Below are 27,241 nucleotides of genomic sequence, written 5' to 3'. Positions count from 1 at the left end.
AATATAGATCTGGGCCAGTCTTGTGTATGGCATAACTTATTAGAAATGTATAGATAGAAGTGCTGGACTGAAATAACTTGTTTCTACAGTTTTTGACAACATGACTTAAGAGGAAGTAGAAACCTTTTAAACGATCGCTGTCCCCTAGTAGCCATACAGAGAAGAGATTCAGTATACAGCCATCAGCCAAAGAGCCTGGGAGTTTGACTTCTGGAGCAGTTTTCCTGGAGCAGAAACCGTTGCATAGCAGTCGGTCTGTATTTTTTCTCTCTACCCCCTGTGCTCACAATTGAGGTTCCCCTCCTCCTACACCATCCAGGGTTGTATAGTATCAGCTTCCTCCAGCACGTTCCCTGCCGGCACTGTATATCCTCAGACAGACTCTGCCAGCATAAAAGCCATCCATGGCTGTTAATCTAGCTGCTGTTTACCCTTGTCTCATGATCCCTGTCCATCCCAGACAATGGATACGAGTGAACATTTTCATAATTTCTGAAGATCGGCTTCTGTAAACACAGCAGAAGCGGATCGCCCCCTGTAGGCGGAAGTGCAGTCAGGTGCACATACACGATTCAGCACAGGAGGGCCACCCTGTAGCAGTAAATCTCCTATAGGGTGGCCCTTAACTGGTTAGCGGATATATCTATATGGATGTCACACCACTTCCTCAAACTCTAAAACTGGGCTCATATTATCCCCCCCCTCCCCCATGTGTGCCCAATTCCCCATACTTCATCAAGCCCAATAATACAACGATCAGTCCTTACCCTCATGCCAGGGTGCTAGGTGTAATCCTGGACTACAGCCCCAATTTCAAACCACTGTCAAAATATTGTAAACTGCCCATCCATTGACACTGACAAAATCTGCCCCGATGAAACCACCAAGCAACTCATTAATAATTCCCTTGTTATCTCTCACCTCGACTATTGCAAATTCTTCCTCATGTGTCTACCTGTACACAGGCAATCTCCTTTAGTCTACTATGAATTCTGCCGCTAGACTCATCCACCTTACCAACCACTCAGTTTTACCACCCCACTTTGCCAATCCATCCACTGGCTTCCAATTGCCCAATACAATTCAAATACTATCATATAAAGCCATCAACAACTCTGCCCTGAGCTATATCAAGCTTATCTCAATAGATCACCCAAAATGTCCTCTTCACTCCTTCCTGCTCTTTAGCTCCCTGGTCTCCTTTTCCCCAGGTCTTCTCCAGAGCCTCTCTAATCCTCGGGAACTCACTACCCTAATCTGTCCGGCTATCTCCTACTCTGCCCACTTAAGGCAATCGGTAAAAACCTCATCCCTTCAGGGAAGACTATCCTACTTTCTCCCATCAACTCATCCCACAAAAATTATAACCTTTATTACACTTGCCCCTTCCTACTAGATTGTAAGCTCTCAGGAGCTGGGGCCCTGCTAACCCACTTGTATTGGTCATGTAATGTCTCCTTTTACATGGTTAAGCACTGTACAAACTGTTAGTGCTATATAAATCCTGTATAATAATACATTTTAAATTATAAGCACACATTAGAAAGATTATTTACTTTACGTTGATCACTTCCTCGTATAACTATAAAAATAAAATAAAAAGGTTATAGTTTTATTGTTGAGTCTCCACTTTATCGAGGAAAGCTTGAACAACTGCAGCTCACAAAACTGAAACACTTCAGCTAGAATAAGGATTACAGAAACCATAAAAATTCTAGGAGTTCACAATGCTGATATAGGCATAAAAAGTCTTCACTCAAAAAAGGAACAGAGAAGACAATTGCTGTTAAAAATGAAATCCAAAGAATTTGGATGACAGACCACAACACATAAACCGTAAAAGTACTTCACTGAATTTCTGTTCTGCCAAAATGAATTTCAATTGATAATCCTGATTTAAGAATCTCGTTTGGGAGAAATCGATATGAGAAAAGGGCATAGGTTTGACTAGCTGCATAAAAATGGGTTTGGTAGGTTGTGTTAAATGCTGTACAATAACCAGATAAAAAACAAAAAAACGTATTCACAAGTGGCGTGTGCAATCTTAGATGTACATACCCGATACGCGGGCCATCCTGGTAGAAAAGTAGCATTGCTCCAAATCTTCAAAATGAGCGGTAAGACGTTTCCGCCGTGATGCCAACGTGCTGTTGTACCAAGGTTGCTTCTTTGTCTGCCGGGGGGGGGGGGGGGGTACAAAAAAAATAAATAAATAAATAGGACAGTGCTATAAAGACAAAGGCAAGCAATATGAGGTCCCGTATGGTTGTAAAGGGGTAGGTAATACAATGCCAAGTAATACTGCAAGTTTTCATGGTTGGCAAGGCCTGGCAGTGCAATTCCACAAGAGGATAGACCATCAGAGTAAATGGGCACATTTCATTAGCAAAACACAATTTAAAAAAAAATTATTTACTTGGTTATGCAGAAAATATAGATCTTTGTTAGCGAGCAGTATTCAGAGACACAATGGAAGGGGCAGTTTAGACACATTTTAAGACTCCTGGCTGTACAAACATAATGTGTATATATTAGAGCTGCACAATTAATATTTAAAAAAAAAAATGTGATCTCTCCTCACGATCTAAATCTGACTGTCAGTTTAACCACTTAAAAGAAGTAAAATATTTTTTTTTGCACATTCATATTTAACCACTTTCAGACCGGACCATTTTGCTGGTAAATGACCAGAGGTCTTATTACAATTTGGCACTGCGCTGCTTTAACTGGTAATTGCGCGGTCATGCAATGTTGTACCCAAACAAAATTTGCGTCCTTTTCTTCCCACAAATAGAGCTTTCTTTTGATGGTATTTGATTGCCTCTGCGATTTTTATTTTTTGCGATATAAACGTAAAAAGACCGCAAATTTTGAAAAAAAATGATATTTTCTACTTTTTGTTATTAGAAAAATCCAATAAACTCAATTTTAGTCATACATTTAGGCCAAAATGTATTCAGCCACATGTCTTTGGTAAAAAAAAAGTCAATAACTGTATATTTATTGGTTTGCGCAAAAGTTGTCACATCTACAAACTAAGGTACGTTTTCTGGAATTTACGCAGCTTTTAGTTTACGACTGCCTATCTCATTTCTTGAGGTGCTAAAATGGCAGGGCAGTACAAAACCCCCCCAAATGACCCCATTTTGGAAAGTAGACACCCTAAGGAAATTGATAAGTGGCATGTTGAGCCCATTGAATATTTTATTTTTTTGCCTCAAGCGATTGAATAATGACAAAAAATTTTATTTTTTTTTTTTTTTTTTTTTTTTACACAAAGTTGTCACTAAATGATATATTGCTCTCACATGCTATGGGCATATGTGAAATGACAGCCCAAAATAAATTCTGCTGCTTCTCCTGAGTACGGGGATACCACATATGTGGGACTTTTTGGGAGCCTAGCCGCGTACGGGGCCCCAAAAACCAAGCACCGCCTTCAGGCTTTCTAAGGGCGTAAATTTTTGATTTCACTTCTCACTACCTATTACAGTTTTGAAGGCCATAAAATGCCAAGATGGCACAAAACCCCCACAAATGACCCCATTTTAGAAAGTAGACACCCCAAGCTATTTGCTGAGAGGCATGTTGAGTCCATGGAATATTTTATATTTTGCCACAAGTTGCGGGAAAATTACAAACTTTTTTTTTCCACAAAGTTGTCACTAAATGATATATTGCTCACGCATGCCATGGGCATATGTGAAATGACACCCCAAAATAAATTCTGCTGCTTCTCCCGAGTACGGGGATACCACATATGTGGGACTTTTTGGGAGCCTAGCCGCGTACGGGGCCCCGAAAACCAAGCACCGCCTTCAGGCTTTCTAAGGGCGTTACAGTTTTGAAGGCCATAAAATGCCAAGATGGCACAAACACCCCCCCCCCCCCCAAATGACCCCATTTTGGAAAGTAGACACCCCTAAATTTAGGGATACACTAGTGAGACTAGGTAATAAATGGCGGGTGCCCTGAAACTATAAAAAAATAACTAACCAACCAGTGTCACCTGTAACAGTTATATGGTGATCACTGGTGAAAGGGTTAACTAGGGGGCAATCAGGGGGCTTTATGCGGTAGTATATGGGGGTCCCTGGCGCTATAAAAAACTGCGGCGAACCTAAATACCTACCTGCCTAACTAGCGTCACCTGTGACACTAATACAGCGATCAGAAAAACGATCACTTATTAGGCTGGGTTCACACTGGAGCGATGCGGGAACGCCACGAATCCGCGGCGGGTTCCCGCATCGCATGCCTCCCGGCGGCAGTTCACACTGCCCTATGCGAACTGCTGGGAGTGTCAGTGAAATGTTAATGACACCCCCAGATCAGTTCGCATATCGCATTGCGATCTGCAAACTCGGATCGCATGGTGTGAACACCCATGCAATCCGATTCTGCTGCGGACCAAAAAAAAGGTCCCGTGCGAGTTTGCGGCGGGTGCGACACGAATTCAGCCATACTATCTGTATACTATCTGTATGGCTGAACTCGAATCGCACAGAGATCGGATGTGATTTGCACTGCAGTGCGGTGCGAATCACATCCGTTCTCATAAACCGCTGCAATGTGAACCCAGCCTTAGTGACACTGGCGACGGGGGGTGATCACGGGGTTAAACCTTTATTGGGGGGGTATATAGAACTAAAGGGGGCTAACCCTAACAGTTATTACAGTCACAAATGACACCAATGCAAAAAAAAAAAGACATTGGCGTCACTGTGACTGGGGGGCAGGGGTAATTGGGGGGGTGATCGGGGGGGGGGGGGGGGGGTGTGAGTGTGCCTCGCATGTTCTACTGTGAAGTGTCGTGTTGGTGCAACTCACCGATCCTCTCTCCTCGGTGTCGGAATGAAAAATACCGACACGGAGGAGAGATTACATCACTTCCTCTCCTGTGTTTACATTACAGGAGAGGAAGTGATGTCACGAAGGATTTCTATTCGTCGGGAGCGATTGCGAGGGGGTGGCCATGAATGAATGGCCGCCCCCTCATCCCGGATCGCTCGCGAACGAATACCGACCGCCGCAGGCACCGGGCGGGGGCCCAATCGGGCCCCCGACCCGCGGGAAGGCAGGGACGTACAGGTACGCCCATATGCCTGCCCGTGCCATTCTGTCGACGTTCATCGTCGTGCGGCGGTCGGGAAGTGGTTAAATAGATGCAGCATGAGCCCAATGCTGCATCTGTCCCCTGGCACCTCTACACTGAGAACCGGGCGATTGAACACCGTTGATCGATCAACTTTCAAAGCTCCGTGAGCAGAGAGTTGCAGACTGTCAGTCCCAGCTCTCTGCTCTTCTCTCTCCTTGCTCACTGGAGCGCCGAGCTGTGGAGGGGGCAGAACAGCTGTCTCAGGCTCTCAGCAGCGGTGCCTGGACTGACATTGGTAACGTTAGAGAGTGGACTTCAGTCCGCCCTCTGCAGAAACAGGTTACAGGAGTACAAAATGAACTGCACTTCTGTGATCCATAGGAGAAATACAGCCAAACAAGCTTTTAAAGCCTTTTTTCTGACACTTGTTGCTTACAAGTTAAAATTCAATATTTTCTGCTAGAAAACTACTTAGGACACCTCTCTCTATCATATATATATATATATATATATATATATATATATATATATATATATATATATATATATATATATATATATATATATATAATTACATACACACATACATATATATATACACACACACACGCTTTTTTTTTTTAGCAGAGATCGTAGAGCGCAAAATGGAGATTGTTGCAATATTTTAAGTCACAGAGAATCGGGATCTTTATTCTAAGCAAAAAGAAAATGTGAATCTCATTTTACCCAGATCGTGCAGCTCTCCAGTGTGTGTATATAAAATATCTCACAAAAGTGAATACACGCCTCACATTTTTTGTAAACATTTTATCATATATTTTCATGTGACAATTTGCTACAAAGTAGTGAGTATACAGGTTTTATAACAGTGTCAATTTGCTGTCCCCTCAAAATAACTCAACACACAGCCATTATTGTATAAACCCCTGGCAACAAAAGTCAGTACACCCCAAGTGAAAATGTCCAAATTGGGCCCAATTTGACTAGTTACAGTGGTGTGAAAAAGTGTTTGCCCCCTTCCTCATTTCCTGTTCCTTTGCATGTTTGTCACACTTAAGTGTTTCGGAACATCAAACCAATTTAAACAATAGTCAAGGACAACACAAGTAAACACAAAATGCAATTTGTAAATGAAGGTGTTTATTATTAAAGGTGAAAAAAAATCCAAACCATCATGGCCCTGTGTGAAAAAGTGATTGCCCCCCTTGTTAAAACATACTATAACTATGGTTGTCCACACCTGAGTTCAATTTCTCTAGCCACACCCAGGCCTGATTATTGCCACACCTGTTCACAATCAAGGCATCACTTAAATAGGAGCTGCTTGACACAGTAAGGTCCACCAGAAGATCCTTAAAAGCTACACATCATGCCGAGACCCAAAGAAATTCAGGAACAATTGAGAAAGAAAGTAATTGAGATCTATCAGTCTGGAAAGGGTTATAAAGCCATTTCCAAAGCTTTGGGAATCCAGCGAACCACAGTGAGAGCCATTATCCACAAGACATGGAACAGTGGTGAACCTTCCCAGGAGTGGCCGGCCGCCCAAAATTACCCCAAGAGCGCAGCGACGACTCATCCAAGAGGTCACAAAAGACTCCACAACAACGTCCAAGGAACTGCAGGCCTCACTTGCCTCAGTTAAGGTCAGCATTCATGCCTCCACCATCAGGAAAAGACTGGGCAAATATGGCCTGCATGGCAGAGTTCCAAGGAGAAAACCACTGCTGAGCAAAAAGAACATCAAAGCTCGTCTCAATTTCTCCACAACACATCTTGATGATCCCCAAGACTTTTGGGACAACATTCTGTGGACTGATGAGACAAAAGTGGAACTCTTTGGAAGGTGTGTGTCCAAGTATATCTGGCGTAGAAGGAACACTGCATTTCATAAAAAGAACATTATACCAACAGTAAAATATGGTGGTGGTAGTGTGATGGTCTGGGGCTGTTTTGCTGCTTCAGGACCTGGAAGACTTGCCGTGATAAAAGGAACTATGAATTCTGCTGTCTACCAAGAGATCCTGAAGGAGAATGTCCGACCATCTGTTCGTGTACTCAAGCTGAAACGAACTTGGGTTCTGCAGCAGGACAATGATCCTAAACACACCAGCAAGTCCACCACCGAATGGCTGAAGAAAAACAAAATGAAGACTTTGGAGTGGCCTAGCCAAAGTCCTGACCTGAATCCTATTGAGATGTTGTAGTATGACCTTAAAAAGGCCGTTCATGCTCGAAAACCCTCTAATGTAACTGAATTAGGACAATTCTGCAAAGATGAGTGGGCCAAAATTCCTCCAGGACGCTGTAAAAGCCTCATTGCACGTTATCGCAAACGCTTGGTTGCAGTTGTTGCTGCTAAGGGTGGCCCAACCAGTTATTAGGTTTAGGGGGCAATCACTTTTTCACACAGGGCCATGATGGTTTGGATTTTTTTTCACCTTTAATAATAAACACCTTCATTTACAAATTGCATTTTGTGTTTACTTGTGTTGTCCTTGACTATTGTTTAAATTGGTTTGATGTTCCGAAACACTTAAGTGTGACAAACATGCAAAGGAACAGGAAATGAGGAAGGGGGCAAACACTTTTTCACACCACTGTAGTTAGTGTTACAAGTGTGGTGTTAATCGCTCTCAATCTCTCATATAGGTCACTGGAAGTTCAACATGGCACTTCATGGCAAAGAACTCTGAGGATCTGAAGAAAGGAATTGTTACTCTATATAAAGATGGCCTAGGCTATAAGAAGATTGCCAAGACCCTGAAACTGAGCTGTAGCATGGTGGCCAAGACCATACAGCGGTTTAACAGGACAGGTTCTACTCAGAACAGGCCTCGCCATGGTCGAACAAAGAAGTTGAGTGCATATGCTCAGCATCATATCCAGAGGTTGTCTTCGGGAAATAGACATATGAGTGATGCCAATATTTCTGCAGAGGATGGAGGGTGGGGGTCAGCCTGTCAGTGCTCAGACCATACGTCGCACACTGCATCAAATTGGTCGGCATGGCTGTCATCCCAGAAGGAAACCTCTTCTAAAGAGGATTCACAAGAAAGCCTGCAAACAGTTTGCTGAAGACAAGCAGACCAAGTACATGGATTACTGGAGCCATGTCCTGTGGTCTGATGAGACCAAGATAAACCTATTTGATTCAGATGGTGTTAAGAGCCTATGGTGGCAACCAGGTGAGGAGTACAAAGACAAGTGTGTCTTCCCTACAGTCCAGCCTTGTGATGGGAGTGTCATGATCTGGGGCTGCATAAGTGCTGCTGGCACTGGGGAGCTACAGTTCATTGAGGGAACCATGAATGCCAACATGTACTGTGACATACTGAAAGAGCATGATCCCCTCCCTTTGGACACTGGGCCGCAGGGCATTATTCCAACATAACTAACCCAAATACGCCTCCAAGACGACCACTGCCTTGCTAAAGAAAACTGAGGGTAAAGGTGATGGACTGGCCAACCTAAAACCTATTGAGCATCTGTGGGGCATCCTCAAACAGAAGGTGGAGGAGCGCAAGGTCTCCAACATCCACCAGTTCAGTGATGTCATCATGGAGGAGGGGAAGAGGACTCCAGTGGCAACCTGTGAAGCTTTGGTGAACTCCATGCCCAAGAGGGTTAGGGCAGTGCTGGAAAAAATTATAAAATATTGACACTTTGGACTGACTCTTGTTGCCAGCAGTTTAGACATTTAATGGCTGGGCTGTGTGTTGGGTTATTTTGAGGGCAAAGTAATTTCTTCAGTGAGATTATATATATATATATATATATAGCACACACACAACCCTATAACAACCAACAATTGTTTGTAAGCATGTGTCCCAACTAATCAGTGACAGCACCTAGCCCTAGTTTCATATGGAGCAGAAACTGCTTTCAAAATGTACTTCTATAGTCCTCAGTAAGCTAATAGAGAGGAAAAAATAAATAAATAAATCATAAGCCTTCTAGATCTTGGAAACATATTGCCAGAATTTTCCTAATAAGTGTGCACATTTTAGGTCGAATTCACAGTCACAGATGATGTTTCACCGTTTCAAGTTCAACTTCCAGGATATGTTCTCTCAGCTTCTAATACAGAGAGTAGAAATTTCGAGAAAACGGTTTTCCTAAGGTTTTAGAGCAAGAAGAAATGCCTTCTCTGATTTTTTTTTCTCCTATCTGTTGCCACTGCGGGTATTTCCACTCAAGTTTTGTCTCAGTGACATAACCTAAGTGACAGGAGGATGCATAGTCTAAGAATAACATTTTAGCAAAGAAAAATGACAAGAGCAAAAAAAAAAAAAAGTTTTTTTTTTTTTTTTTTTAAACATAGCCTTTCAAGTCGGAACAAAATCAGAATTTTTAACTTTGTGAAGCGTGAACTTTTTACAGAAAACAGCAGCGCCATCTGCTGACATTTCTAAGAAATGCCACCAATCAAATGCCTGAAATGTTAGAGATAACGTCGAGGTTTGAAGGTTGAAGACCAGACTGGCTGTTTCACACGAATCATCCAAGCTTAGCTAAGATTATTGAAGATAGGGAATGTGCTTTAAATTGTTATCCATCTGGAAAGTATTCACAGTGCTTCACTTTTTCCACATTTTGTTATGTTACAAATTCCACAATGGATTAAATTTATTATTTTCCCCCAAAATTCTACAAACAATACCCCATAATGACAAAGTGAAAGAAGTTGGTTTGAAATCTTTGCAAATTTATAAAAAAATAAATAAAAACCACACACATGTACATAAAGTATTCACAGCCTTTGCTCAATACTTGTTGAAGCACCTTTGGCCCCAATTACCTCAAGTCGAGTCTTTTTGAGTATGATGCTTCAAACTTGGCACACCAATTTTCAGGCAGATTCTACCTTTCTACCGTTTTTTTTTTTTTTTTGCAGGACCTCTCAAGCTCCATCAGGTTGGATGAAGAGCGTCGGTGCACAGCCATTTTCAGATGTCTCCAGATATGTTCACCAAGGTTCCAGTCTGGGTCACTCAAGGACATTCACATAGTTGTCCTGCAGCCAATCTATTGCCACCTTGGCTGGGTGCTTAGGGTCATTGTCCTGTTAGAAGATGAACCTTTGCCCCTGTCTGAGGTCCAGCTGTGGATTAGGTTGTCTCTGTACTCTACTGCATTCATCTTACCCTTAATCCTGACTAGTCTCCCAGCCCCTGCCGCTGAAAAACATCCCCACAGCATGATGCTGCCACCATCATGCTTAACTGTAGGGATCGCATTCGCCAGGTGATTAGCGGTGCCTGTTTCCTCCAGACGTGACGCTCCCCACTCAGGCCAGAAAAAAAGTTTAATCTTTGTTTCATCATATCAGAGAATTTTATTTCTCATGGTCTGAGAGTCCTTCAGGTGCCTTTTGCAAAATCCAGGCAGGCTGTCATGTGCCTTTTACTGGGGCGTGGCTTCCATCTAGCCACTACCATACAGGCCTGATTGGTGGCGTGATTGTCGTTCTTCTGGAAGGTTCTCCTCTCTCCACAGAGAAACGTTGGAGCTCTGTCAGAGTGACTATCGGGTTCTTGGTCACCTCTAAGGCCCTTCTGCCCTGATCGCACAGTTTGGCTGGGCGTCGAGCACGAGGAAGAGCCTGGGTGTTTCCAAACTTCTTCCATTTGCAGATGGAGGCCACTGTGCTCATTGGGACCTTCAATGCTGCAGCCATTTTTCTGTACCCTTCCCCAGATCTTTGCCTCAATGCAATTCCGTCTCTGAGGTCTACAGACAATTCATAGCTTGGTTTGTGCTCTGACATGCACTGTTACCTGTGGGACCTTAGATGGACAGGTGTGTGCCTTTCCAAATCACGTCCAAAAAACAGCATTTACCACAGGTGGACTCAAATCAAGTTCAGGCCAGGTTCACACTTGTACGACAAACGCTCAGACATTGAAAGCTCATGACGCATGACATGTGCAAATCAATGGTTCCGTATGAGAGACGTCTTAACTGGTCTGACGCAAGTCGGTCCGACATTGAAAAAGGTTCCTGCACTACTCTGGTCTGACTTTGATCCTACTTCAGCCCATTGAATATTATTGAAGTCTGAACAAATTCATCATCTTAACTGATCAGACTTTGGCATGCGACTTGTGCTCTGATGATCTTGAAGGGGAACGCCATGCCATATTTAAGAGAACGGCAAGGGGTTTCTCCTCCAAGACCATACCAGGCCCTTCAGTCTAGTATGGATTTTAAGGGGAACCACCCCACACACAAAAAAAAAAAAAAAAAAAAGGAAGCATACCAGACCCTTATCCGAGCATGCAGCCTGGCAGATCACAAAAGGGGGTGGTGAACCATACCAGGCCACATGCTCTCAACATGGGGGTGGGGGTGCTTTGGGGTGGGGGGGGTCCAGATCCCAGCTCCTTCCCACCTTATGTGAACGATTATGAGGTACAATGTACCCCTACCCAGTCACCTAAAAAAAAAAAAAAAAAAAGTGTCAAAAATAAAAACAGTACACGTTTTTGACAAAGTCATTTATTAAATCAGCTCCGGTGTCTCTTCGGATTTCTTCACCCTCCTCTGGAGAGGTCTTCTCCCTCATCTCCCTGCCGGGTCTCCTCTCTGCACGGTCCTCTCCTACTGTTCTTCCTCCGATCTTCTCTTGATGCTCTCTCCCACTGTAATGCTAGATCCACGGTGTGCCATTACTTATATAGGTATGAAGTCATTCAGAGGCCCCTCCCCATGCCTATATAAGTAATGGCAAACCTAGCAGAGCGGGAGTGACTGACCCGCTGATGTCTTCTGACACTGCCGGATCGAGGAGACCCAGCAGAAGAGGGAGAAGACAGTGGAGAGGAGAGAAGAACTTGCAGTGGGAGAAGAAAACGGAGAGACGGCAAAACAGATTTAATAAATTACTTTATCAAATACCGGTGTACGGTTTTTATTTTTGACACTTTTAGGTGAATGGGTAGGGGTACAATGTACCCCATACTCATTCACATAAGGTGGGGGGCCAGGATCTGGGGGCCCCCAGATTCGGATAAGCCCCCCTGCCTGCAGACCCCGACAACCACTGGCCAGGGTTGTTGGAAAGAGGCCCTTGTCCTCATCAACATGGAGACAACATGCTTTGGGGTGGACAGCGCAAGCCGTTTCATTCCCCCTAAAAACCACACCAGACCAGACCAAAGGGTCTGGTATGGTCTTGGAGGGGGAACCCCATGTTTTGATTTTTTTTTTAACTTGGAGTGGAGTTTCCCCTAAAGATTTATACCAGACACAAAGTACCTGGCATTTTCGGGATCAAAGTCGGATCCCCAATCATCGAAGTCAGATGGATGTCGGACTTCAAGTCCGTGTCGTGTCGTACCAGTGTGACCCTGCCCGTAAGCCTCAAGGGTGATCAGTGAAAACACGATGTACGTATGATTTATTTTTTTGAATACATTTGCAAAGATTCCAAATAAACTTCTTTTGTGTTGTCATTATGGAGTCATGTTTGTAGAATTTTGAGGAAAATAATGAATCTGTTTTGGAATAAGGCTGTAAGATAACAAAATGTGGAAAAAGTGAAGCATTGTGAATAGTTTCCGGATGCACTGCGAGGGGAGGAAAGGAATAAGAAGCAATAGTCAGAAACAGAACAGAGACCTGACTGAGGCTCTAATTCCCTCAAAAAAAATAAAAAAGTTTTGGCTGGCATTATATTATACATTTAGCAATTCACAATAGAGAACATAAAATTACAGAACTGTATCCAATGGTTTGTCTGGGGGAAAATAAAATGCATAGTCTTTAACCACTTCAATACAGGGCACTTTCGCCCCCTTCCTTCCCAGCCCAATTTTCAGCTTTCAGCGCTCTAGCGCTTTCAGTGACAATTGCGCGGTCATGCTACACTGTACCCAAATGAAATTTTTATCATTTTGTTCGCACAAATAGAGCTTTATTTTGGTGGTATTTATTCACGACTCCGTTTTTTATTTTTTGCGATATAAGCGCAAAAAAGCGGAAATTTGGAAAAAAAAAAAACAATATTTTCTTTTTTCTACTTCAATAAAAATCCAATAAAATCAAATTTTGTCATAAATTTAAGCCAAAATGTATTCTGCTACATGTTTTTGGTAAAAAAAAATCCGTTAAGTGTATAATAATTGGTTTGTGTGATCACGGACATATGTACGCAAATGATCATGTACATATGTGTGCAGGTGATCACGTACATATGTGTGCAGATAATCATTGGGACATGTGATTTTAGTGGGACATATGTGGGGGACATGTTTTTATTATTAGGGACATGTGTTTTTATTATTTGGGGACATGTATGTTTTGGGGACATGTGTGGGGACATTGTGTTTATACTGTGTGATGTGTTTACTGTGTGGTGTGTTTACTGTGTACACTAGACTGGTGATCAGTGAGTAAAAAGCTGTAAAAAGCAGCTCATACTCACTGATCAGCAGCCGGCTGCAGCGATCTGCTCTCCTCTCCACAGCGATGACTTCTGTGTGAGGAGAGGAGGAGCCGATTGCCTAGCAACCGGCTGTTTGTTTACATCACATGACGGCCGTGATTGGACACGGCCGTCATGTGATCAGGAGGGCCAATCACAGAGCCCTCCTGCCGATCTGAGATGCGCCGTGTCCGGGTGACACGGGCGCATCGGGATCGCGCCGCTGCACGGGCGCGCGCGCGATCCCGCTACTCCTGAATGACGTTCCTGAACGTCCTATCAGGAGTAGGCGGCTCCCACCCGGCCGTATATGTGCATTGGCCGGGTGGGAAGTGGTTAAAAAGAACACATTTAAACCACTTCATCCTGGCCAGGTTTCATATGATATACGACGTCCTCAGCTTCCCAGCGCCACCGCCATCTCACCGAGTCGATGTGCGTGCCCGCGATGACCGCCGGTCAATCGCGATCGCTCGTTACAGAGCAGGACCATTTATCTGTGTGTGTAAACACACAGATCCACGTCCTGTCAGGGGAGAAGAGAAAGATTGTGTGTTCATACCAAGTATGAACACCGATCGGTCTCCTCCCCAAGTCAGTCGCGCCCCCCTGCCCCCCCCCCAGTTAGCATCACTCCCCAGGTAACACATTTAACCCCTTGATTGCCCACTAGTGTTAACTCCTTCCCTGACAGTGACATTTATACAGTAATCAATGCATTTTTACAGCACTGATCGCTGTGTAAATGTGAATGGTCCCAAAATATTGTCAAAAGTGTCCGATATGTCTGCCGCAAAGTCAAAATCATGATAAAAATAGCAGATCACCGCCATTACGAGTAAAAAATAAAAAATGCCATAAATCTATCCCCTATTTTGTAGGCGCTATAAACTTTTGCGCAAACCAATCAATATATGCTTAGTTACCAAAAATATGTTGAAGAATACATATCGGCATAAACTGAGAATTTTTTTTTTTTTTTAAATGGGATATTTATTACAGCAAAAGGGGTAAAACATTGTTTTTTTTTTTTAATTTGTCGCTCTTGTTTATAGTGCAAAAAATAAAAACCGCGGAGGTGATAAAATACCAAAAGGCTTTATTTGTGGGAGAAAAATAAAAATGTCATATGGGTACAGTGTTGCATGACCACGCAATTCAAATTGTTATAGCGCTGAAAACTGGTCTGGCCAGGAAGGGGGTAAAAAATGCCCTGTACGGAAGTGGTTAACCCCTTCCAATCAGCACTATAGCCGAATTATGGCTACAGCGTGGACCTACTTTGCCAGGAGGCAGTCAATAGACTTCCTTCCCTTTGGACGCTAGCCGCGCACTGAGTCACTGGGACTTGGGTGATCAAAGATCAGAGAAAGGGGTCGATCCCAGGCCCCTTACCACAGTCAGCTTTCAGCCAATGACAGCTGATCACGTGCTGTAAACAGAAGATCGGTAATAGTTTTTTTTTCCTTCTCACGCTGACAGCGCGAGGAGAAAAAGAAGCTGATCACTGGCTTCTGTTGAAGGGATATCGGTCCCGATGTTACATACCATATTTAGGGTGTAACAGGTTCAGCATGCACCCCATCTAGATGTTCCATATAATAAAGGCAAATCTTCAAAGCCAGAAGCCAAAACCAGGTACCCGATCCACTCTACCCCTCGAAAAGGTGCCAAATGTGGAAGCGGGGGGGGGGAAGATGTGATGAAGGCTATTAAAATAAATAAGGACTCCACCAGGTTGGAGAGTAATTTAGCAGCGTCAGGAAATAGGACAGTGATGTAGTCTACATCTCAACAGGAGAAATCTAACATGCACTGAATTAGGCAGATTTTAGTCAGCTTATAGATCCAGGGTGCATAACCCATGGGCCCTAAGGGCAGGCTCTCCAACAATTGTGTTTTACTAGAATTGCACGTTTGCACTAAACCTGCTCTAGATTTTTTTATTTTTTTTACTCAAACGTTATCGTCAAAGTCTTCCTGTAATAGCTCAACTGATTCAATAATCAGACACTTTCACCTCCTCTTGCCCAGACCAATATTCTGTTTTCAGAGCTGTCACACTTTGAATGACAATTGCACGGTCATGCAAAATTGTGCCCATATGAGGGGGTGGAGGTTCCATCTATGAATATGGTGCTGCAGGTTTCCTTCAGTCCTGGCCACATGTGATGCACTTGGTCAAGTACCAATACTGAAGTTGAGGATCAGAGTTCAGAACAATTGATCTTTCCCTTGACTAGAGATTATGTGATCACATACCTAAGCCTCGACACAGGAGCCAGCACAGAAAAGAAACTATAGCAGAATTTTCTCAAGGAGAGTAGTAAACCCTTCTAATTGGAGAACAGGTCTGCTTTAAGACCAGTGCAAATCAATTAAAAAGACCCTCTGTGCCTGAGTCTCCCATCACCAGCTTTGAGATTCTAAAGCAAAAGTCAGGCCACGCAAGTTCCTTCATTCTGAACTGCTGTATGTAGGTGACTGTTAGAACTATGGGCCCCCAGAAATGTTATGCCTTTTTCAATTAAAGTGTATTTTAGCAGCTGCATTGCAGTTATAGGGTCGAAAGCAAGCAGTGTATTTTTTTTACGATTACCATGACAGCAGATGGGGAAAAAAACAATAAAAAAACAAACACACAACACTCACCTGAGAGTTTCCACTAAATCCAGGTGGTGGGTTGTACTCTGTTGAGTCAATTATGTTACTGTTAGGCAAAAAAAAAAAAAAAAAAAAAAAAGGGAAGAGTTATTTATGCAATCTAAATTATTATTTAATCTAGCTCTTTGGAATTAAACTTAATGACCTAAAAGAGACCAAAATAAAAAAAGTGGAACAAGCAGAAAGACAAAATGACAGATACAGCCACAGATGATAATGTGTCATTGTACCACACCAAGATAGATAACTCACTAATGGAAGTAAAAAATAAAAATGTCACACATTACTCTTTTAGGCCAGGTTCACACTATAGCGATGCGGGAACGCCGCGAATCCGCTGCGTTTTCCCGCATCGCACACCTCCCGCCGGCAGTTCACACTGCCCTATGCGGACGGCTGGGAGTGTCAATGTTATGTTAATGACACCCCCAGATCCGTCGGCATATCGCAGTGCGATCTGCCGACTCGCACAGGAATCGGATCGCATGGTGTGATCCGATTCTGTTGCGGACCCAAAAAAGGGTCCCGTGCGAGTTTGCTGCGGGAGCGATGCGAATTCAGCCATACTATCTGCATTGCTAACTCGCATTGCTACGGAGATCGGATGTGATTTGCTGTGCGAATCACATCCGGATCTCCCCCCGCAGCAGTGTGAACCCAGCCTTAAAGTGGTTATAAAGAATAAATGCTTTTGTACCTTAAAAAGTGGATGTAAACTCTCACATATACCCAGTGAAGTGAACAGCCTCAAATGATACACAGGGATGAAAAAAAATCTCCCTACATAAGTTTTACATGTATATTTGCTGTCTTCAGCTTGCTATATTCTTTAGAAAGTGCATTTCATGCGAGAATTTTTTCTTCCTGTTCAGCATTGGGAGTGTAGTCCTGGCTTACAGTAGGAGACAGATGACTGGAGGACAGGTACACGCCCCCACTCCACATAGGCACAGGAAGGAATGTGCTGTGAATAGACACACTCTCTGCTAATCTTTTTATAGCATCCATCCCCACAAATTTCAGGTTGGTTTTAACTTGGTTGTCAGAAGTAATCATGCTGATAACAGAAGAACTGAGCAGCATAAAGACAGAGGACTTAGGACTTTGGCAAGAGATAAGAAAAACACTGCAAATATACAGTATCACACAAAAGTGAGGACACCCCTCACATTTTGTAAATATTTTATTATATCCTTTCATACAACACTGAAGAAATTACAATTTGCTACAATGTAAAGTAGTGAGTGTACAGCTTGTATAACAGTGTGAATTTGCTGTCCCCTAAAAATAACTGATCACACAGCCATTACTGTCTAAAATGCTGATAACAAAAGTGAGTACACCCCTAAGAGAAAAATGTCCAAATGGGCCCAATTAGCCATTTTCCCTGCCTGGTGTCATGTGACTCGTTTGTGTTAAAAGGTCTCAGATGTGAATGGGGAGCAGTTATGTTATCACTCTCACATACTGATCTCTGGAAGTTCAACATGGCACCTCATGGCAAAGAACTCAGATCTGAAAAAAAAAAAAAAAAAAAAAGGAAGAATAGTTTCGCTACATAAAGATGGCTATAAGAAGATTGCTAAGACCCTGAAACTGAGCTGCAGCACGGTGGCCAAGACCATACAATGGTTTAACAGGGCAGGTGCCACTCAGAACAGGCCTCGCCATAGACTACTAAAGAAGTTGAGTGCATGAGCTCAATGTTATATCCAGAGGTGGTCTTTGGGAAATAGACGTATGAGTGTTGCCAGCATTGCTGCAGAGCTTTAAGGGGTGGTCAGCCTGTCAGTGCTCAGACAGTATGCCAAACACTGCATCAAATTGGTCTGCATGGTTGTCATCCCAGGAGGAAGAATCTTCTAAAGATGATGCGCAAGGAAGCCCGTAAAACAGTTTTCTGAAGACAAGCAGACTAAGGACACGGATTACTGGAACCATGTTCTGTGGTCTGATGAGACCAAGATAAACTTAATTGGTTCAGATGGTGTCAAGCGTGTGTGGCAGCAACCAGGTGAAAAGTACAAAGACAAGTGTGTCTTGCCTACAGTCAAGCATGGTAGTGGGAGTGTCATGGTCTGGGGAGCTACAGTTCATTGAGAGAACCATGAATGCCAACATGTACTGTGATATACTGAAAGAGCACAAGCCCCTCCCTTCGGAGACTGTGCCGCAGGGCAGTATTCCAACATAATGACCCTAAAAACACCTCCAAGACTACCATTGCCTTGCTAAAGAAGCTGAGGGTTAAAGTGATGAACTAGCCAAGCATGTCTTCAGACCTAAACCCTACTGAGCATCTGTGAGTCATTCTCAAAAACTGAAAAGCGCAAGGTCTCCAACATCCACCAACTCCATGATGTCATCATGGAGGAGTGGAAGAGGACTCCAGTGGCAATCTGGTGAACTCCATGCCCAAGAGTGTTAAAGCAGTGCTGGAAAATAATGGTGGTCATACAAAATATTGACACTTTGGGCCCAATGTTGGCATTTTCACTTGGGGTGTACTCACTTTTGTTGCCAGCGGTTTAGACATTAATGGCTGTGTGTTGTTATTTTGAGGGGACAGAAAATTTACACTGTTATACAAGCTGTACACTCACCATTTTATATTGTAGCAAAGTGTAATTTCTTCAGTGTTGTCACATGAAAAGATAACAAAATATTTTCAAAAATGTGAGGAGTGTATTCACTTTTGTGAGATACTGTATGTGCCTAGGTCAAGTTTCATGAATGAGGTTTACATCCACTTTAACGCATCCCTTGCATTAAAGGTAAAAAAAATGTTATAGGCATCAGTGTCCCCCTAAGTTTAAGCGATCCAAGCAGAAGTTTGGTCCCCCCTCTCTTTGCCCACAACTTTCAGGGACAAATCAAAGGTCCCAGAAGGCTGCAGGACCATTCACAAAGCATAGTGCTTCTCGTGCATGTCCGCTGGGAAGCCGTCTGTGAAGCTGCAAGGAGTCACAGCCAGCTTTCCTATCTAAAGATGCCAGCTCACGAAGACCAAAGAAACAGAACAGGTGAGAACAGCGTGGGATCTTTGAATAGGGGAGTATCCTTTTGTTAAAACTGAGCAGCTACAGGATTTGTAGCAGCTAACTTGCTTTTTTTTCTCTAGGGTGAAGAACCTCTAAAAGTCTAAATGAACATATCCAGTTAGATTACAGGCTAATATTGATATCAACGATCCACAGAACAGGTTATTACATGGGTTCAAAGTAGAATTCCAGCCAATGACATTTGCAAACTAGTTTATTATAGAAATCATATTTTTCTTGGTAGGAGTGTTGTGTAATAGAATGTATAACCTTAGATGTTTTGGATGTTTATGACCACATTCGTCCTTGCAACTCAAGGAATGCAATGCTCTACTAAAGAGGGATGAGACTATACAATTCTTAGAGGACAGCATCTCTCAATGTGGAAAGAGTAAATAAAAAAAACACAAAAAAAAAACACCTAAATTTAGTTTAAAAACTGATTTAAGTGACAACAGTCTTAAACGAACCATAAGATTAAAATGTTACACTAGTGATAGCCCTGGCGTAATAGGGAAATATTATATATTCCTTATTAAGGTTGGCCTCACAAATATCTAATACAGCCACTAATATGTTCATTATTCTGGTTACCTTCTTGGATGACTCTTATTGGAATGTGAACTGCATATATGGACATGACAGCCCCCTCTCCTTTAGGAATTTATCATTTTCCTTAGAAGGCAGTTTTGCTCTGAAGGTGGGCTTGATCATTTCCTACATACAAGACCTATATACCCTAGCTAGAACTTGTAGAGTTAGACTCACACCAGAGCTTGCAACCATGCAAGCATCTGATCATCTGGCCATGCTGCATGCGCAGGGGGGACTTCATGGCAAAACAGCATCTTTAGTTAAAATGGGTTGTTAAGTTTTGTTTTTTAATAAGAAACATTTTATACTTGCCTCATCTGTGCAAGGGTTTTGCACAGAGCAGCCCCTATCCTCCTCTTCTGGGGTCCGGTCCCCCTGTGGTTCTTTACAGTGCTAGATAGGTTGGTGTCCGATCGTGGATGCCAGTAGATGCAGGGATTTCAGTTTTAGGTAGGACTTGCACTTTAAACACTAAGCCTACAAATTTATGTGACTGCTGACTCATTTTTACAAAAATTTCTGGAGCTCCCCTTTATGGAAGCAACCTTCTCTTGGGGATGGAAAATTCTATCTTGGGCTGTGTCTGAGATTATACCCAGGTACTCCATGTGAGGATTGTCCCAGATCCAGTTAGGAACCAAGACCAACAGACATCCCCTACACGCCTGGGCAGGCTTGGTGGACTTAAAAGTCCGGGGCTTGCGACAAAAGGTTTTAAGGCCTTGATTTGGAAGTAGACACCTGGGATAAGAGACAGGAACGGTTTCTCTGAGATATAGTAGTAGCCATAAGAGAAAAATTTAGGCTTCATTTTGTGGAGTAAGCGCTTCTACCCCCAGTGCCTTCCTTAATGAAAACCATAGAGCCTGATGTAATATTCCCTCTGCATATTTAACCAGTGCGATCGGAAGCACTGTTACATTTGTGTTTCTTGTAATTCTATTTTTTAAAGACTTTTTTTGATTTTACACTATGTTGGGTTCCATTTTTCTTTTTTTTTTAGTGTTGCATATGAATGTGACAATCTGAATAAGAAAATATAAAAAGGCCGAAGTAGATTTTTTTTGTACTGTGGATACAACTCTGTTAATATAGGATTTATAGAAATCAGTGGATAAAATTAAAGAACATTTGATGAGTTGTATGCTCTTATGACCTTCTTGCGATATAGCGGTAATATTGCTCTGGTGAGTTCTCTGCACCCAGAGGTGGTGGAATTACTAATTAATGAGAGATTGCTGTGTATGTCTTTGTATAATCATCTTGTGGGGCAGTATGAACTGAAGACAAAATAAAGCTGTGCTGCTTAAAGCGGAGGTCCACCCTAAAATGGACCTCCGCTCATCGGAATCCCCCCCCCCTCCGGCGCCACAATCGGCACCTTTCAGGGGGGAGGGGGGTGCAGTTACCTGGATAATCCAGGTAACTGCACCCACTTCCGGGCTAGCTCTCTGCGGAACGGGGCGTACGTTACGCCCCCGTTCCGCAAGCGCCAGCCCCCTTCAGCAAGTGCCCCGCTGCCTGCTGGGAAACACACAGCTCCCAGAGGCAGCGGGGACCGTCCGGATTGCGCCGCGCGGCTCGCGCATGCGCAGTAGGGAACCGGGAAATGAAGCCGAAAGGCTCCCGCTTTAAAGTCTACTGATATATGAATATATGTAAGCCATAAAATCACCAAACACAAAACTATATGCGTACCTTATAATCTTTACAGTACATTAAACCTAAACCATCAGCTTATACAACAACATGAGTCTGGGGTCAACAAACCAATATAAAAAACGCAAGTACAGAATATATCAAGACTTCAGCACTCTTTAGCTCCATGCATGCATTTCACGCTCTAGGGCATCCTCAGGGGTCAAAAAGTTGTTGGCTCCTGAGGATGCCCTAGAGCGTGAAACATGTTGGATGGAGCTAAAGAGTGCTGAAGGTCTTGCTACCACTTGGCTTTACACGTGGCAGACATTTTTGAGTTTTGATACTTGCTTTTTATATTGGTTTGTTGAGCGCAATTTTTAAAATAAATACTGCACTACAAAAGAGCATTTTTGGCTCCTGTGGCGAACACTTTTTATACAGCTGCACTATATATCTGCTGGCCCCAGAAAGTGAGGGTCTTACAGATACCAGCACCAGAGGGTTGCATTTTGTAACCTCATCAGGTTGAGTTATATATAATTTTTTACAAGTTATTTTATATAGATTTTGCACTTGACTAGGGCCCATTTCACATAGTGAGGATCCATCCGAGCAAATTTTGCCTGCTCAGCAGGGGATCCCTCCACTGATCCCTGCCGAACAGGCAGACTACAGGTCCTATCTACTCCACTATGTGGAGAGGACAAGGACAGAGACCACGCTCATCTCTGTGGGGTGGTCAGATGCTAACGGACTGCATGTCATCCGATCTGACCCAATGGACGGATGGCTAACGTATCCCCAGCTGTCTGTTTTCAGTGGATTTTGGCAGATCGGATGCCAGACGGGTGTCAGTGGACACATGTTGGCTGACATCCGCCACCTCATAGAGAACAATTGGGTGGCGGGGCGGACCTCATCGGTCCGCTGGTGTGAAAGGGGCCTAAGTCACATAACATATTCTCCATTTGCTACAAATAAAACTATCCACTAATTTTACCAGAGATCTGTGTGCAGCAAGCCACTTTGTAGAAAACCTAAATTTTAAATAGTAAAGGGAATGGTTAATACAGCTTTTGTTTTGCTGTTGAAAGGCAAAATTTTCATTAACTTCCTGTTTTACACTGACAAAAGAAGTGCCAAGAACGTATTCCTCTCTAAATCTGTTCCAGTGTCAAATCAGAATTATCGATTTTCCCTTCGATATCTGTAACCGGTATGGTAAATCTCCAAACAGGGAGCAATAAAAGCCAGACAGCAATTTTAATCCATAACCACTCTATCCCCCCCCAAAAAATATAGATCAACCCTCTCAAGTGCAAGTGTATGAAGGGGATCACTTTGAAAACAAAAACGTGTAGCATTAGGCCTTATGCACTGAGACCGTAGGCCATAAATGGCCTTGTCCGTTTACATGCAGCACCTAGTGGCTCAAGCTGCATAGACAGCTCATGTAAGGGTATCGGGATTAAGAAGCTGCATGGACACAACTACTCAACCTAACGTGAAAGGTGTGCGACTCTGAACATAGTTTTTTGCGCATCCACACGCCTGTCCATAATACAAGCAACTATGTTTGTGCAGCTGTTGTGTCCCCATACACTTACATGGGCTGCCTGCATGTAGCACCTGATGGGTCATTCATAGTCTATGGCCTCAGTGTGTGTGTGTGTGTGAATGAGGCCTAATCAAAAACAAAATCTAATTACAGTATATTTCCAAAGTCATAGCCACTAAAATACTGGTGTTAATCTCACCTGTGTGATGGGGAGGGGGCCTCAAACTGGGGAACAGTGCTATCTTCACTGCGTGGAGAGTATAAGCCACTCATCTCCTGGAAAAAACAAAAATTAAATAACTGCCAGAATATATGCATACTTAAATCAGCAAAAAGCGTGCATCATGACACTAATGTAGCAGCTTATTGATCAAAGCAGACCTCCAGGCTCCAACAAAACATCCCACAGCCTTTACGGCATATGCCCAAGGCATTATAGTAATTGTCATACTTCTGGTGACTGCTTTAGCAATGGCAGTTATTTTATTTATATCCTAATAGTGTTCCTTTAAAGCAAATGTGAAAAAAATGCTCACTTGCGCTAAGGAGAGAGAGCAAAAAAAAAAGAGAAAGAGAAGGAGAAGGAGAAGGAGAAGGAGGAGGAGAAGGAGGAGGAGAAGGAGGAGAAGGAGGAGAAGGAGAAGGAGAAGGAGAAGGAGAAGGAGGAGGAGGAGGAGGAGAAGGAGAATCTAAAGCCACCTGACTTTAGAGGTGGATGTTAGTAGACAGACTGCCAAAAGAACCCAGCTGCAGACAGAACTGACCAAGTCTCTCACCTCTACGCGCTTTATGTCTTCCTCCACCACACTCAGTTCTTTCTGGATCTGCTCCAGTTGCTAGAAGGTCAAAAACAGAAGAGAAGACATGAAATAAAGGCTTTAGAGCACCATTTATTATCTACAAATTTACAGTGAACATAAAAAGGGAAGAGCTTGTATGACACACGGCGAGCAAGAAAACGGCATTTCATTTACAGCAAATCATCAATAATAGCGGCCACTTAACGCAAGCAAATATAGAACTGGGTTACCGAGCACAGAGCATTTGGTGTCCTTATTAACCATTCTAGTGTGATCACATAATAGGATTTTTATACTCCTCGCACATTTATTTTTTTTTGTTACTGAGGCAGACTGAATGCTAGCAAACAAATTCTGTAGGTCATAAAATGATAACACCTCCTCTTCACAAAGTTCTCATTTGTTACCTACTGAAGAACAGAAAAATGTATCTGTCGGGACATCCAAAAGGAGTCCAACTGAGGGGTGGACAAACAATCAATAACATGCTCCCCAAAAAAATAAAAAAATTAAAAAAAAAAGTAAATGTGGACCTGCTCGCAACCCAGGTGACACCCGAAGGAACAATACCCAAATCAGACACCAGATAAGCCTCTGATAGAGGATTGCCGCCAACATGACCTCAGGAAGGACACAGAAATGCCATAAAAAAAAAAAAAAAAAAAAAACAGAAACCAAGAACAAAAAAGTCACCAGACGAATGATTAATCATAAAAGAGAACCAAGTAAAATTCTGGTAATTCTGAACTCACAGTAGCAGTAACAAGTACCAGACAAAGAACCTAGCAAAAAATGTCATAAGGAAGACAAACAGCTCTAAAGCAGAAAGACTAAGCTTCTACTCACCAGACCATATTAGATTCAAGGAACTATGTCTAGAGAAACTGTCAGAAAATGCAGCCACCTTGTAAAGCCAAGACTTACCAAGGAAGAACCCTGAACCTAACAAACAACCTGCAAAAAAGTTGTAAAAGTTGCTCACAAGTTTACCTAGAAAACCCAGGATTTAATTCTGCAAGATAAAAAAAAAAAAAAAAAAAAAAAAAAAAGGGAAAATGGTGAATGGGAAGCACTACAAAAATGGTAAGCATAAGATGGAAGAACTCTTACCATAAGCCAGTGAGACAGATTACAATCCTGATGGAGCCAAGGATCAAGCTAGACACGTTCTCACCAGTATGCTACAGTCAGCTCTGGGATGAATCCCTAACAGGGGTCTTGACAAAAATCAACACTGCCTATCCTTGACCTTTAAAAAGTGTCACAGGGTTCAGCGTTCAAAACAGGGAAAGGAAACAAAATAGACTTTCCAATCCCTGTTCCTGTCAGAGGATACCTGCAGCAGAAGGCTAACCCAGGATGACACAGGGCCTTCCTCTGAGGTCTTTCCCCTCCAATAAAGGACAGGAGATAGACCTAGGTCCACGAATCACTACATGTCCTGAAGTTTCCAAATCGGGAAGAATTAGCCACCAGAGGTTTATCCTTAAGGAGATCAGCAATAGTAAGGATGGGCTCTGGAAAGTAGAAAATGTATCATTTGGGTTGTGGTCCCTTTAAAAAGGGACAAAAACCATTACAGTTGAGGGTTCAGGGGTTCTCATCCATTCATGGTGAGGGATTCCAAGTGATCCGATAATAAGGGAAAGTGGATATGTAGATTTCCCAGGATTATGACGCCCTCATATGGGACATGGAATTTGGAGACTTGAGTGGGAAATGGACTCCAAACACCAACTACGGGTATGCTCCGGGACCATTGATAAACGATGTTGGATGACTGCCTCTTAAAGTCTTTCCTGTTGTGTTTCCTGCTTCTGGATTCTATGCAGTGTTGCCACTCATTTAGGCTGTACCTCTATGCACTAGAGTGGGATGAGCCGATGTTGGCGATAGCATGATTATCAGCATGGTCACTGCCAATTCACAAGCCTGTAGCTCGTCATTCAGCACTTGGCCACACCTAGTACTGCTCACTGTTTTCTGGATTGACAGCAAGACTTCTGTTGCTGAAACCCTCCCACTGTATACTGCAGTGTCATGGAGGGAAGTAAGGCACAAATAAACAAGGATTTGGCTCAGCCAGTGATAGAGATGAAAAATTTCCAGTACTTTACAAAGTCATAGGAAAAAAAAAACTTTTTCCCCCAGAAAAAAAAAAAAATGGAAATCTTCTGAAAAATGTAAAATTATTTTGCTACACAATGGGAAGATGAAATACAGTGTACAGCCATGAATGACAATATTACATTTTCACAAGTCTGCTGCTTCAGTGTTTTTAGATATTTTTGTCAGATGTTACTATGGTATACTGAAGTATAATTACAAGAATGTCATAAGTGTCAAAGGCTTTTATTGACAATTACAAGAGGTTTATGCAAAGAGTCAAATATTTGTAGTGTTGACCCTTCTTTTTCAAGACCTCTGTAATTTGCCCTGGCATGCGTTCAAATTAACTTTTGGGCCACATTCTGACTGAGAACAGCCCATTCTTGCATAATCAATCAATGCTTGGAGTTTGGCAGAATTTGTGATTTTTTTTTTTTTCACCCACCACTTGAAGATTTACCACAAATTCAATAGGATTAAAGTCTTGGGAGTTTCCTGGCCATGGACCCACAATTTCAATGTTTTGTTCCCCCAGCCACTTGGTTATCACTTTTGCCTTATGGCAAGGAGCTCCAACATGCTGGAAAATGCATTGTTCATCAAACTGTTCTTGAATGGGTGGGAGAAGTTGTTCTCGGGGGATGTTTTTGTACCATTCTTTATTCATGGCTGTGTTCTTGGGTAAAATTGTGAGGAGCCCACTCCCTTGGCTGAGAAGTTACCCTACACATGAATGGTCTCGGGATGCTTTACTGTTGGCATGACAAAAGGACCAATGATAGCGCTCACCCTTTCTTTCCCCGGACAAGGGCTTTTCCGGATGCCCCAAACTAGAAAGAGGATTTGTCAGGGAAAGTTATTTTACCCCAGTCTTCAGTAGTCCAATCTCTGTACCCTTTTCAGAATATCAGTCTGTCCCTGAAGTTTTTCCTGGAGAGAAGTGACTTCTTTGATGCCCTTATTGACACCAGGCCACCTTCCAAAAGTCTTTGCCTCATTGTGAATGCAGATACACTCATAGCTGCATTCTGCCATTCCTGAGCAAGCTCTGCACTGGTGGTGCCCCAATTCTGCAGCTAAACTGTAGGAGACAGTGTCCTGGCACTTGCTGGACTTTCTTGGGCACACTGAAGCCTTATTCGCAAATGCAGTGGAATTTATTTTTTTAGGAGATTAAGTTAATTTAATGGAAAAGAGGGAATTTGCAATTAAATGCAAGTCATCTGATCACGCTCCATAACATTCTGGAGTATATACAAAATTACCATAATAAAAACTGAGGCAGCAGACTTTGTGAAAACATTTGTG

At 42.8% G+C, this 27,241-nt stretch overlaps 1 protein-coding gene across 4 annotated transcripts in view; it reads right to left on the bottom strand.

Annotated features, from left to right (window-relative positions):
* COP1 (COP1 E3 ubiquitin ligase) overlaps positions 1-27,241 on the bottom strand; it is a 287,714-nt gene that overhangs the window by 184,530 nt on the left and 75,943 nt on the right. For 2 of the 4 annotated variants that reach the window (XM_077453195.1, XM_077453197.1), the window contains 4 exons: positions 23,789-23,860; positions 23,224-23,300; positions 16,179-16,236; positions 2,059-2,173 (listed from right to left, as the gene is read on the bottom strand). In XM_077453195.1, the coding sequence (XP_077309321.1) occupies positions 2,059-2,173; positions 16,179-16,236; positions 23,224-23,300; positions 23,789-23,860 (322 nt within the window). The remainder of the gene's footprint in view (positions 1-2,058; positions 2,174-16,178; positions 16,237-23,223; positions 23,301-23,788; positions 23,861-27,241) is intronic. The other 2 variants (XM_077453196.1, XM_077453199.1) reach the window with 1 other exon arrangement.

This window comes from Lithobates pipiens, unplaced genomic scaffold, assembly GCF_037356315.1.
Source record: "Lithobates pipiens isolate NorthernLeopardFrog02 unplaced genomic scaffold, aLitPip1_a1.2 Scaffold_23, whole genome shotgun sequence".
In the NCBI taxonomy this organism is placed as follows: domain Eukaryota; kingdom Metazoa; phylum Chordata; class Amphibia; order Anura; family Ranidae; genus Lithobates; species Lithobates pipiens.
This window is presented reverse-complemented; position numbering and strand designations above follow the sequence as displayed.